We start from the raw sequence: 14,493 nt of genomic DNA, 5'->3' as shown, positions 1-14,493 counted from the left end.
TAAAACACCATTAAATTTCTGATTCTTAGTAGACTTATCACACAAACCATTCCTCTCTCTTGTCAAAATTCCAACAATTCTTGCTTTACTTTTCCAAATTTACTCTCATCTACTAACCTAAAACAATGCTTTTTAAAAGCCTAATAGGACAATCATCTTTAGCAGCCTATCAAGTTTAAGTTGCTAAATATAACATCCTTCTCAATGGAAATAAAGGGCATCAGCAGTAATACCAACCATGAGTTTAAAGGATGATGTTTTTGTCACATGAACTAGGGTGAACGCAAGAGATTAGGCCTGCAGCTCATGATAATGAGCTATTATAATTATCACAGCAAACCCAAGTACAGAAAGCTCACACGTTCACACTGACTGGGAAGGAGAGCTCAATGAATTATGTACAAATTGCAAATTATTTTAAAGGCTAAAGCCTACTGATTTATTCCCTAGAACTAGGTCAGAATTAGAGAAGACAAATTACTTGCATTACTTTGAGGCAGATCGTTGTCTATTTCTTCCGAAAAGTCAGTCTGAGTTGCAGAAGTGATAGTGTGCCTCGGAGTGGCAGCAGCATTATTATTATTTGTGGTATTAACTTGAACTTGGTTGATTTCTTTTATGACTTGTTCATAAGATGGTGGGAGCTGCAAAATAAAGACCAAAGATTTTAGACATCTATGAGTGATAGCCAACATGTTAATAGTCTCACTGTTCTTTTCTTTGAACTTCACTTTTAAAATAAAATACAAAGAGATAACAGAGTACTTATTCACCTCGGCAGGAACCAGCTCATTGGGTCTCCAAGGGCCTGCTGCAGAGGATGGAGGAAATCCCAGTCCTGGGGGTGGGGCTCCTGAAAACCAGGAGGCCGGTCTCAGCGGCTCAGCTGCCACAATGGTGATCTCTGGGCGCCTAGCAGACAGAAGCCTCAGTGAGGTTTTGCAGGTTAGTAACAAGCTATTGTCTATTTGCAGATGTTCAAAGCTTCATAAAAGCAACCACCACCAACAAAAAGGACATAAGAGCCACCAGAGTCATAGAAGTGACCTGTCTGGCCTGGGCTATCTCTAACAGTACACCCAGGTAGGCTTCAAAGGATCAAATGACAGTCATCCTCTATGATTTTGGCCTCAAAAAATTAGAGATGTAGCCTAAGCACACTTAATTCTGTCTTGGTTGATAAGAACAATGAATAAGTAAGGCTCATACAACCTTTTCATTCCAGGGCTCTGCACAAACATAAATATATCGTAAGGTAGAAAAGTGCACTGGTCAAATAAAATTCTTTAGTTTTCTGTTATTATAAAGTATATACTCTGAAATGATACCATATAAATAGAATATCTTCTTCCTCCTCATTCCACCTCTGTCCCAATTCAAAGTGATCTTTAAGTGTTTAGAGTTTACATGTTCGCTTCTAGACCATGATGTGTCTGTTTGTGTTCCTGGTCAGTTGTGAAGAGCCACAGTGACTTAGGCGTCGATTCTTTCATCATTTTCTTAACCTGACTGATTCTACAGTTTAATGTTTAAATCTTCCTTCAACTCAATTTCCTAACAAATACCAACTGTGTGACTAAACAAATCAACCAACCTCTCTGAGCCTCAATTTTCTCATCTAACAAATAGGGATGATGATACTCTCTTCCTTTCTCTGGTATTCCATGGAAAACAAAAACAAAAACAAAAAAGCACTGCCATCATCATGCACATACTCTCTCGTGCTACCTTGTGAAACAGTAGAACCTGCTCACTGATTAAACTTGACTGGTATTACTTAAGAACCTCAGTTTATAGCTTTTGTCTAACTAAATAATAAGAGTTACTAGTTAATAAATGTTAACCACTTTACCCGCATTAATCGCTGTGACAACCTATGAGGTAGGTATGGTTAGCACCATTTTAAAAATAGGGATATTAAAACTAAGAAAGGTTAAGTAGCTTGCCCGAGGTCACATGATGAAAACGTAGTCAGGATGTGAACTTGGTAATGTCTGACTCTAAAGTCCTTGTTCTTCATTCCCCTATATTATATCGTTAAGAAATTTGAAAGCAAGGACCATGTCTTATAAAAAAATTCACTCATCTATTCATCCACCTTTTATTCCATTCAACCCTCTCTATCTGCCTCTCTATTGGTCCTTTCTTCTATCTATCCAGCAACTCATTCCTCTCTTCTCCCCTCCTTCCCTTTTTCCACCCAACCATCTGCCATTTATTCATCCAGCTACCTATCCAGACTGCCTGCCTCTTTTCTTTTATTCTTCCACTCAATTTCCTATCCTATAACCCATCCATTTATCTACCAAGTAGCTACGAGGTACAAAGCATTTCTTTGAAGCAGTTCTAACAATGCTTTACACATAGCAGTTGCTTAATAAACATTTTTAAACTGATGTCAGTAAATAATGCTGTCAAAAGTACATTTTTAGGCTTGTGTTGCTTCTTTTCCCAGTCTTCATCATTCAAATTTACAGATTAATTCAGGAAATGTATCGATGAGGCAGAACACTATAATACACTGCTAATGAAAGAGAAACATTTAATTTGCTGTAATACACTTTTATTTCATTAGCAGAATAGGTGTCCTCTATTATAAATAATAACCATACCTCCTATCTCGATGAAGCTCACTCTGAATAGAAGTCCGAGAAGCTGTAAAAGAAAAAAATAAATTGATATAGTACAAAATTTGTACATTCAATAGAGGTTTAAATTTTTATAGGTTATATTATTGGGAAAAAATGACATACTTGCCATCATATAGAATGTATGGATTTTAACATCCATAATAGAAAAGCAAATCAAAATAATCGTTCATATGGTATAAAGTTAATTATAGTTATACATTTGAATTTCATAAAGAAACATAGATTTCAAAAACTCCTCAAAGCACATTCTGCAGTTCTGAAAATAATTTAAAGAATGAACAGAGAAGACAATTAGGTAAAAATTGCACGTTAAGAGCATTATGACATGAAATAAGAGTGGGCAGAAAATATTTTTAAATATCTATTCTGACCCATGACTATACTTTTGTAGTATTTGTTTATAGCTTTATTGTAAAGAGAGTGATGGTGGTCAAATTTTCATCTATTTTCTAACTTACCTGGAGTTTTACAACCTTTAAGTTGTTAATTACTTATATTAAGAGATAAGAAATGTAAAAAATGTTCATATCACTTTTATAAACATGTTTATAGCATGTATTATTGTATATGCAGCACTGACTTCTTGAATTCTTAAACTCAAAAACTAGGCCATTTAAATTTTTTTCAATTTTATTTTAAAATTAAATTACATCTTAATCAGATGATCTGGAAAATATGTCACATATAGGGTCACATATTACACATATGTTCAATAGAGAACATTACCTCTATTTTCAAGGAGCACATTCTAAAGATTCTTTTTAAAAAAATCTACAAATACTATAGTGTAATGAGTTGGACACAAGCGGAATTTGTTTCAGCTATAAACTGTTTCTACTAGTTGCTTTTATATCTCTCCAATACTCTACTTTACCAATTCTTCTAATTTGAAAAGGTTGAAAGTATGAATCTTTTCTTTTTCCCTCCTATTAACTTCTGATTCTCTATGAAGAAGGAAGCTGATGAAACTAAGGAGGCAGGAGTAGAGGTGAAAGTGAGGATGAAATTAAGGCGGGTGGGGTTGGAGCTCTGAAGGCTGAACCTACTCTGGGCTGTCAAAGCAAACTCAACATTTGAAACCCAAACCCTTGGATCCCAAGCTGGAGGATGTCCTGTATTCATATTATCAACTGGTTTGACTATTACATTTTTAACAAGAGTTAAATCAAGCTGAGGTGCATTTTGGCTACTAGAATAAAAGGACAGAGAGGCTACAGTGGTGTGTCTGATTTGTAAAAATAGTTTCGTTAAGTCAGAGGATCACTGAGTGTACTACAACCACATCATCACCATCACTAAAGCCAGAATCAGCAGACACAGCACTTGTAAAAGACATCATGTTATTTATTGTCACGAACATACCTCTTCCATGGGGCATTTTTGCTGTGCACTATTCATGAGTGCTAAGGGAAAAAAAGAAGGGGTTATAGAAGAGGAAAGAGAGAAAAGAGTGAACTCAGCTTCCTGTGCTCTAAAAAGAATTCAGGAGCAAGACTGTCTTGCCATACCACTGTTTTCCTCCACTCTGCACACTTCGACGGAAAGGAAAAGTTGATGAACCATAGTTTCAGGGAGTAAAGAAAGACGTTGCAGCAAAGATATTATCTGTACAGACCAAGATATATCCACACACATAACCACAGTAAAAAAATAAAAAATAAATAAAAAAATAAAAATCTGCCTACAGTTTTTAACAGTGCAAAAAAGATCCAAAAGCCATTCTGCAAAATCAATTTGCTACTTCAATAGGAATCAATTTTAAAGTATGAATAATACTTAAAGGAAATTCAGTAGTCAATTTATATTCTTTTAAATCTTTTCACTTGATTCTGCCCCTTCGCACCAGAGAGAATGGGTTACAGGCTCCCTGGTTGGCAGAGTGGTAGTGCCACTCTGAATGCAGCAGAATGAGGAGTGAGAAGGTCTCCGAGCATGCTTACAGAGCTCCACATCCTTTGAGAAGCACGGCTTTCCTCTCTCCTGCTCTGATTTTTTTTTGTTTTTTTTCACATTCACTCATCTCTTTTTTCTCTCTTTATAGAATGGCTGGCACTTTGTGTCAGTGTGGAACAAGTTTAGCAGCTAGAAATACTTTAGATTTTCATGGCAGAGTTCATGTATTAATTTATACTCTTCCTGCTAATTTCCTAATTGTCTGCTTAATCTCATTCTCACTTTCCCAGATTAAACAGATCTGATGTAGCTGTTGCCAGGAAACTTGAATTTGTCACCAATGTCTATCCAAACCAACACATTCATTTTGACTCCTGCCACAAGCTGCTAGTCTCACATGCGTTTTGGATTAAGGCCACAGAATAAAGGCAGTATTTTCAGTTAAAGTTATAGTATCATGTCACAGAACTATTCTCAAATTTTTCTAGTTCATAAGGTTAAATTCTAAGTACAAAACAAACTCATATCCAGCTGTTTATAAAAGACTGAGATCTGGATTTGCAATATTAACACTAATAAGAATCTTTGTAAGTTCCAACAGGAACATAAGCATGAAAGGACCCTCAGTGATCATCCTACTCCAACCTTACAGATGAGGAGCCTGAGATACAGAGAGGCTAAATGAATTATCCCTGGGCACACAGCCCATTACAGGACAGGCTGAGAGCAGTTTGCTCCTTTAAGCAGTTTAACTCCTTGTGGATCTCGGAGTGCTCAATGCTTGTCCTGATTCTGAATAATTAAAAAATGTTGCTTAAATGATGGTCAGAAGAAATAAACACATAGAAGGATTATTACATTATAAGCGTTCTTGCTATAATCCTACCTTACCAATGAAAATCACAATAATAAAAAATAACTAACTACAACTGCTTGAGATAGGATATGAGCTAAATATGTCTGCCATGATAACAAGAACATCCATGGAGCGGAATGCTCATGGTCTTGGAGCCAGAAAGTATAGGTTCACATCTCAGCTCTACCTTGTGAAGTCATTTAACCTCTCTGAGACTCAGTGCCCTTACCATCCGTAAAATGAAGTTAATACCTACCACGCAGAGCATTATTTTATAACATATATGAACAGTTCCTGACTTACTGTAGGCAATGAATATTAGCTAAATCTAAATTTCAAAGAATATTTTTCTTTTAAAAAGTTAATGAAAGGAAAAGCATGATATCCAGTTAGAACACTTTTAAGATCGTTACCCAAAGTAACAAGGGCTCATAAGAATGAATGAAATAAGGAAGACCTCAAGGCTTGACTGGAACCAGACCCATTATGAAATAATTTAAACTATAACCATTTAAGTGATATTGCTTTAAAAATGTGATAAAGTCTTTCTCCTTGACAGTGTTCAGTGATTGAGTCTGGGAGAGGAAAGCAAACATTTCAGTAGGTTGGGTAATACAGAAATTATTTACAACTTCTTGTAGAATGGGCAAAGGGAAAAAGAGAAAGACTGGCATGATTATTCTTCAATCTGTATTTACATGGCATCATGTGAGGATGTGTTTGGCCTTCTTATCTAAACATCAGCAATAAAGACAACCAGCAAATAGTTCTTTAGTATATACAAAGAAATGCATACAAAAAATTAAAAGATAACTGGGTTGTTTTTTAAAAGAGATTCCTCAAAGCAAGAGTTTTCCCTCTGTTTCACCTTCTCCTTCCTCTCTGCTAGGCCTACTTCGCCAATTTCCTTTTCTCTGGCTAGTCCGATCTCTCCACTGATCCCTTCCCTGCTGCCTACTAAGGCCTCCAAGCTTCCTCTTCCTAAACAGTCTGTGAACATGTTTGGATCTCCTCTCTGTTTGACCCTCGTCCCTTCTCAAGCTACAGTCCCCTTCCTTCTCCTGTTTACCAACCAAATTTCATAAGAGTAGCCTACTCCAGCTGTCCCAACTTCCACATATTCCATTCATTGTTCACGTTGAAGTGTGACTTCCAGCTTCAATGTTTTACTGAAACTGTTCTCTCAAAGGTCACCGCTGACTTCCTAAGTGCCACATACAATGACCCATTCTCAGCAGCCTTTTTGCCTGACCTTGCTGCAGCAGTAACAGCTATTTGTGGTTCACTCATGTTTTTGGAAAACCTCACTTCCCTTGACTCTAACACACAGTGGTCCCCTAGCTGTTCTATTATACTGATCATTCTTTTTCAGCCTTTTTTTGCCCACTTCTCCTTAGCTGCCTTCTCCTTAAAGCTTGCATGGCATAGGGCCTCAGGGTAAGTAAAATCCATCCTGAAAAAGCTAGGGGGAAGTCAAGTACAGATTACAATTCTCAACAAAGAAATCCTGAAACCCAAGATAGAGGAAAAGTAAGAAGCCAGAGAACAAAGGCGAGAGCCAGCAGACAGGACCCAGTGAAAGGAGGCCCTCCTCTCAGCAGAGCTGGGTTTTCTAGGTCATGTATCTTTTGCCCTATGGCACCTAAAAGGCACAGCTTGACCCCAGACATCACTGCTTCCCAAGACTCTGTCCTTTGTCATCTTCTTTATCCTGCACACTTTCTCCCTAAATGTTTAGCTACTCCCAGGATTTTGCCTATAACCTTGATCACGCCCAAACTGTATCTCCAGGAAGAAATTCTTGCCTAAATTCTAGACTGTAATTTCCTATTTAAATTTTCTCCCTCCCTCCCCCATCCCCCCACCCACACCCAAAGGGCTCTAAGGTATGTGAAGCTATCATGAATTTTTCATCTTCGTATCTGAACTCCCTTCAGTACACACTGTGGCATTCCCACAGTTTTGTAATTCACCATCGACAACAACAAAAATGAAATGTGGGGAAATGTGGAATATCTTTCTATATTGCCACCATACAAACTATTCACCACAATGAGCTCAGATGCATGCACTTCACAACCTGTGGACACCTTAAATTCATATTAAATATTACAGAATTATGTTTCCAAAAATAATATACATTATCCTCATGGTGGTGATCTCAGCTCAAGTAATGTAAAGAACATATAAAAACCCCTTTCTTTTCTTTGTTTTATAATAGGTAATCCACGTTCTATTTGAAAAAGTGAACTTAACAGTCTTTTATTTAAAAAGATCTTAAAACTCTACACACCAAGAGCAAGTTTTAAAACTTTAGCCAAGAGGGAAAGTTAGTGTGAATCTACTGTTCTGGAGAGACTTCTACTACAGCACTTCTATCTGTCTACTATGTTCTCCACAGACATTTACAGTTAAATAAAAGTACTCTGGAAGCAAATGAATCAAAAAAGAGAGGCTTTGATATTTTAAAAACTCATCAGATGTTCCTACCTATAGAAAATAGTTACATAAAATTTATATTAGATCATAGAAACTGACTAGATAATCCAGTTTGTTTGTTTGTTTGTTTTTTAACAGCTTAGTTTTACAAGAGAAAAATACTGTTCTGAGGAACTGGCTTATCAATAAAGAAAAGTTGAAAAGAAAGTTGAAAAACTAGTTGCATGGCTGTAATGGTTTATTACTCTTTAACAGAAGCTCTTCTTGTTGGAGTCTTTGTAAGATTCATCAAATACAATCACTTGCTAGAAATCTAAACCATCATTTAAAATTATTACAGAGGAAAATACAGAACAGGAAAAAACAAACTTACATCTCTTGATTACCGCTCTAATGGATGACAAGGGTCCTTGGCTAGAAAAAGAAAGAAAGAAAATTTATTACACACTCATTAATCCTTCTAAAAAAGAATCATTCATCGTGCCAGGTCATTTCTGAGACCCAATATGGCGCCAAACAGCAAGTTTAATACATTAATCACTGGTCTATTATCTTTACAAAACACAAACTAAAAAACTTTTCAAAATTGCCTTTGATATTTAAGATGTTTTATGGGAGGTGAGGAGTATATCTGCAAAATTTTGCCTTAAAATTGTTTTCATAGCTACCTACATACTGTGTCTTCCAATGAATTCTGGACACTGCTTGATGTCAGAATTACAAGGTGCTCAAAAGGTTTTGACCCTCCCATTTCTTTTGTGCTTGACATTGGAACTTCTGTCTTCTCAAATCAAAAAAAGATCATCCTCACAGTCAATGTGAACTAAAGACTAACACGTTTCTTCCCAAGATTAGAATTAAAAACATCAACACTTAAAAGTCTCTGCTTGCACTGATCTTACTGTGTGACCTTAGGCAAGTCACACAACTCTTCCAAGCCTCTGTTTACTCATTGATTATTATTCTCTAGGCTGCAAAGGTTTAAGTTATTAGTCTGCGAGGCTGTTTGTGTGTTGTCTTTATTCATACAAGATGGGCTAATTGTTTTTGGAATCATTTAGAAAAAATATATATAACCATTAAAGTTTAGTGATATCATTTAGAAAAAAAAGTTTGTTTATAAAATTCTTCACTTTTTCTCTTTTAAAATTTATATGTATTTTCGAATTTTTGTGGTAATTTATAAATCCTCTTGCTATTCCTTAGATAGATACAACAGGAAGATGCATAGCAGTCCATTTTATGGGAGAGACACTTTAAGGACACGCTATTCTGCCAGAAAAGAAAAAAAAAAAAATTAGGCTCAGGCGGTCTCTAACACTATGAAGCTGGGACTATAATATAAAAACATAAATATTTCTTATCAATACTGATTTTTTTAATGTTCTTGAAGGTTTTCTGTAAACAACTACTTGGGAAAAAACAGTATAAGGTATTACGGAAGAGGTAACAGCGCTAAAATGCAAACAGGTTGACTGAAGGTTCTAGAAGAACTTCTTAGGGCAAAACTAGAGAGAATCTGCATGTTAATATTGTATCTGTTGACTCAGGTACTGTAATTAAAACAATCAAAATCAGTATTTAGAAGCAAGGACAAAAACATCAAAGTTCCATGTGTGTCCAGGTAGGGTATAAAAGATGTTACTGAATGTCTACATCATAATCCCCTTGCTTATAACCACTGATTTGGTTTGTTATTATTACTTTAAAAGATCTTTTATTAATTACCTTCGTGAAAGAGGGGAGTGTATTGACTGGGGTGGAGCATGGTGGATATTTGGGTCAATCTGCCCCCCACCACAAAAAAACAAAACATGTTGAACTCTTAAACTCTAGTCCTCAGAGTGTGACCTTATTTAGAAATAGAGTCATTACAGATGTAATTAGTTAAGGTGAGATCATATTGGAATAGGGTTGGCCCCTAATCCAGTATAACTAGTATCCTTAGAAGAGGCCATAAGAAAAAAGAGACACACAGGGAAATGCCACGTGATGACGAAGTCAAAGATTGGAGCGATGCAGCTCTGCAAGCCAGGGAATGCCAAAGACTGCCGACGAACCACTTGAAGCTAAAGAAGAGGCAACGAAGGACTCTGCCATGGATTCAGAGGATGGCCCTGCTGACGCCTTCATTTCAGACTTCTGACCTCCAGAAGTGCAAGGCAATCATCTTTATTGTTTTAAGTCACCCAGTATGTGGTATTTTGTTATGGCAGCCCTAAGAAACTAATATGGAGGGGGTCTTCTAAGATGCTAAGTAGATGTAATCCATTGAGCTATATGCTTTGTGCCTTTTCTTGTATGTTATACTTCGATTAAACCTTGGCACAAAATAGAATTTTGACTGAAGTCAGCCCAAGTTCTATAAGCCTCAAGATCTGCAGTATCATGTTTAGACTAGATCTGGAAACCAACCAACCAACCAATATCTTACGTCTAAAACCTAAACTACAAAGTTTAAAGTTCTCCTTAGAGGTTAACAGGTTTCATGGTAGGGAAAATTAAAAAAGAAGGCCTGTGATCAAATACATTTTCATGTATTTGAAGCCGTCTGGGGAGATGCTGGAGTAGCCTCCTGGCTGTGCAGTACATATAATTTCTGTATCTCAAATGTAGCTATGGATGCCAAACTGGTTTTGAAGACAATCCTTCATCTTCATCTTTCTGAGGAACAAAGGCTACACATGAAGGTAGCACTCTACAGTCTTAAGAGAAAACTTCACAGGGACTGTCCTTCAGCAGGAACTCAGGCTCATGTCTCAGCTGAGAACCTTCAGGAAGGATGGTCACCATGGGGCGATAGACATGGCCACATGACCACTAATCAGAGGAGTGGGCAGTAGAGCTTGCTGGTTCAGAGAGCTAGTTCTGGAGTCCAGTTGTACATATTCCCTCCTTATGCCTCCACTTGCTGGCTGGTGTGACTTTGTGCAAATTACTTAGCTTCTTTAAGGCCTCTTGTGTATAAAAGCAATGATAACTCAGCTTCCTCATGAGGTTGTTTCAAAGAGGAAGAGGAAGAATCCATTAAAGCATTTTACACAGTGCCTGGGACGATCTATAGCTTAACTCCACATTGACCTAAAGTGGTCTACAGAAAGTTTATACAGAAAACCTAGAAAGGCAAAGAGCTAAAATCTAACCCTTTCTTTCCTGGATATACAGTAATAAAGTAGAATTCAATTTTATGATCAGAAGTTATTTGTTGGTAAAAGGCATCAAAAGAATAGCATAGTTCTAAAGGGGTGTCTATTATATGCCAGGAAAAAGTGAGGGAATAATAAAATGTTAGACAAATACATGGAAGTTTCCACTGGAAATACCCATAAGAGCCAGAATTGATTTTTCAAGTTTTGTCTTATTAGCTGATGATTTCTGTATTTTTGAGCAAAAGGCAAGCATGCATTTATCTGTTAAAAGTAATTTTTAATTTTCAACCAAGAAATGTTGGTTGAAATAGCTTATGCTATTTCAGGCATTAGGCAAGATACCAAAGATACAAGATCAACTAGGACACACAGTCCCTGCCTGTAAGGGGCTCAAAGTCTAGTGAGAAACCTACAAAAAGGGAGGAGCCTACACTTTGTGGGAATTCCTGCTTTTCTTTCTTTCTTTCTTTTTTTTTTTTTTTTTTACATTCTTGCTTTTCTTTCTTTCTTTCTTTTTTTTTAAATGTCTACAGCACCTGGTATTCCAAGGTGGTCTCCCATCCAAGTACTAACCAGGCCCGACCCTGCTTAGCTTCCAAGATCAGACGAGATTGGGCACATTCAGGGTAGCATGACCGTCGAATGCTTTACTTAAAATTAGGACTTTCATATACCTTTTACCTTGTATTCAAGGTATTCTGGTGTATTACTTCTTCTATTAGACTATAAACTTCTTAGGAAATGTACATACTGGAATGATGTTGCATGTAAAACTTCAATTAAAAAATTATGGCAAATTAAAAAAGTCAATTTCTAAAGTCCTCTTCGCATGTTCAGATTCCATACCATAAAATATTTTAGGTCATATGTAAAGAACAAGTCTCCTAAAAACAAATGACTCACCCATTACACCTTATTTAACAATGACTTTTAAAGGCTGTAAAGAGAAGTTCTTTAAAAAATTTTAAAAAGAGTAGAACACTACACCCTTCTCTAAAACTTGCCATGCTGGTTTCAAAACTGTATGCAGCAGAGCTCCTACCAAAAAGGCTGAGGCCTCCCTTTGGACACTTCCTTAGGGACATTCAGGGAAAACTCCTGCAACAATCACAAGACTGTCAGGGGACACAACCTGGCAAGACAAATTAGGACACAGGAAACTTGGTAAAAATCCAAAGAGTCACTTGGTCACACTACAGAAGGAAAAATTAAAGGCAAATATTTCCTACATCACAGTCTATAAACAGAGTCCTAACACCTATATAATAGGAAGCAAACGTAACTTAAAAACCCTCTGCTCTGTCCAAGGATGAAATAAATACTCAAAGAGAACAGAGACAGAGAAAAGATTTCTCATAACAGTAGTTTCTCACTAATCTGAAAAAAAAATCAGCTTTATGTGTTAGTTTGTTTTGTACTAAACATATATAAGTACTCTAATATGTGGGTTCTCATCAGATCATATCATCTATTTTCTCTTTTCTTGGTCCTATTATGCAAAATGATGGAAGACAGTGAGATACAGAAAATGGTAATGACACCACCCCCTACACTTCCTGCTGTGAACTTAGAGGCATACCTGATAACACTTTCTGATGTCAGAGTTAGGGAGATTAGCTCTTAATTCTAACATTTTTGGCTATAGCTTTTAGTTATCTTTTTTACTTTGTTACTGCGTGAATAAACATTTAAAAAAGAACCTGAAAATAACTCTCTTCCTTTGCAGACACTGAAAATCAAAGGAACATATATGTAGATAAGTAACTGATAGTATCTGACTAATAGGTTATTTAAATTTCAAGTCATATTAAGGATGCAGGAACAGAGGTTAGAAAGAATTAAAAGGAGGAAAAGAGAAATCGGACCCTATATACATACAACCTGATAAATCTATCAGAGTAAAAATGAGGGGATTAATTTTTTAGTGGCGGTACAATTAGTATAAACCAATATTTTTGGCCTTCGTCTTGACATATTCCTAATTCACTTTGAATCATTCTGTATTAATACCTTAAAGAGATAGCCACATAGCATCGATACCTGATGTGGCAATCAAAATCAGCACTAAAATTCAAAAGTTTTAGAAGCAGCTGATATTTGGAGCTGGGCTAGCAAAAAAATACGTTACAAACAAAGAGCTGTGTGCATGCATACGAATATCTGAGAAGATGCCTTATCCACAGCATGTGGTATTTTTAGATGAGACCAAATTCATCTCAATTAATCAGTGTAATAGTCTCTTGTAAAGAATAAAATCTTACTATGAATAAAAACATATGAAAAAAATCAGAGGGTTTGGTAGAAGACAGCAGGGAAAGAAAAAAAATGAGAAAAGTGATTTCATGTTTCCCCATTCTTTATGGGATTAAAATAAAACCAGTGAGGGATAATCGTTTTCTATTTCTCATTGCAAAAACAAATACATATTTTAGGCATCTGAAACTTATCTAAGCACTAAGTAAGTGATGTTTCCAACAAGTTAGAATTTAGATCAGTTTGAAATCATGCCTTTAAAATCTAAAAAAAAAAAGAACAACTTCTAAAATATTAGCTCCATTTTTTATTTGAAATAGTGAGGCAGATATTTTTTAAAAGCTAGGTTTAAATGTTATTAATAAAAGTACATAAATTAAGTTGTTATGGGACACTAAGATTTTCCTACACCGATAATTATTTTTTAAAATCTTTTAAAGATGAGTACCATAGCCACCAATTTCTTAGGCTTTGTAATCACTTGATCAAAGGTTTCAGGTTAGCTAAGCCCTAAGGTTAGAGCTACCTACAGCATTACATTTCTGTCTTTTCGCCAAGTCTCGGCGATATCAAAGTCAGAATAAAGTTGGCTCAATCAATAGTGGGGGAAATAACGATTTGGAATAAATATACACAAAACAGTAAAATCAAATCAATGAAATTACATATCCATTTTTAAAAATTCCTTTAACCAAGTTCTTCAAAATCAGGCAGTTCTTAAGAGTTTCTGTCATAAAGCCAGACTTTGACCAAGAATGTAAAAGAGAACACAGAAAACAGCTGAGTTCATTCTAACAACACTTGGATTTGTTCTCCCCTGGGAATTGGTAAAGTAATTTTAAAAGAGGGTAGACATGAACTTTTACTGTATATATTTAATAATTTCCCTATTACATAAGGAGTGCAAGCAGCACGTCCACCAGCTAAATATGGATGTTTTGCAAGGTCACGGGAAAACTTTTCCATTGGATACCAAGAACATATCTGGTAGCTAAAGGATTTTAAAGTCATTTAAAATTATGACCACTGATTATATGAAGTTACCCAACAAGTATAAAAAATTTCTAGATTAGAGAGCCCAGAGAAAAGCAAGTTTTAGGGTGCATATCTGAGGATACCTTCAGTAAGTGCACGACTGTTCATTAAGTCTATAGACACTGAGTATGACTGCTCCCAAATGAGTAGTTCTATCTTTTCAGTATATTTTAAAAGATTCATAGAGTAAACGTGTCTTCTAAAAGCATCAAAAAAA

At 36.0% G+C, this 14,493-nt stretch overlaps 1 protein-coding gene and 1 non-coding gene across 6 annotated transcripts in view; both read right to left on the bottom strand.

Annotated features, from left to right (window-relative positions):
* SH3D19 (SH3 domain containing 19) overlaps positions 1 to 14,493 on the bottom strand; it is a 135,225-nt gene that overhangs the window by 37,567 nt on the left and 83,165 nt on the right. For 2 of the 5 annotated variants that reach the window (XM_039875981.1, XM_039875977.1), the window contains exons 3-6: positions 8,213 to 8,253; positions 2,613 to 2,655; positions 774 to 912; positions 482 to 644 (exon numbers count right to left, since the gene is read on the bottom strand). In XM_039875981.1, the coding sequence (XP_039731915.1) occupies positions 482 to 644; positions 774 to 912; positions 2,613 to 2,655; positions 8,213 to 8,253 (386 nt within the window). Of the gene's footprint in view, positions 1 to 481; positions 645 to 773; positions 913 to 2,612; positions 2,656 to 4,013; positions 4,045 to 8,212; positions 8,254 to 14,493 lie in introns of those variants that run through there. The other 3 variants (XM_039875978.1, XM_039875979.1, XM_039875980.1) reach the window with 3 other exon arrangements.
* LOC120613654 (5S ribosomal RNA) lies at positions 11,513 to 11,631 on the bottom strand. The gene has a single exon (XR_005655745.1). It is a non-coding gene; the product is annotated as a 5S ribosomal RNA (ribosomal RNA).

The sequence above is a fragment of the Pteropus medius genome, unplaced genomic scaffold (genome assembly GCF_902729225.1).
Source record: "Pteropus medius unplaced genomic scaffold, Ma_sr-lr_union100, whole genome shotgun sequence".
Classification (NCBI taxonomy): Eukaryota; Metazoa; Chordata; class Mammalia; order Chiroptera; family Pteropodidae; genus Pteropus; species Pteropus medius.
This window is presented reverse-complemented; position numbering and strand designations above follow the sequence as displayed.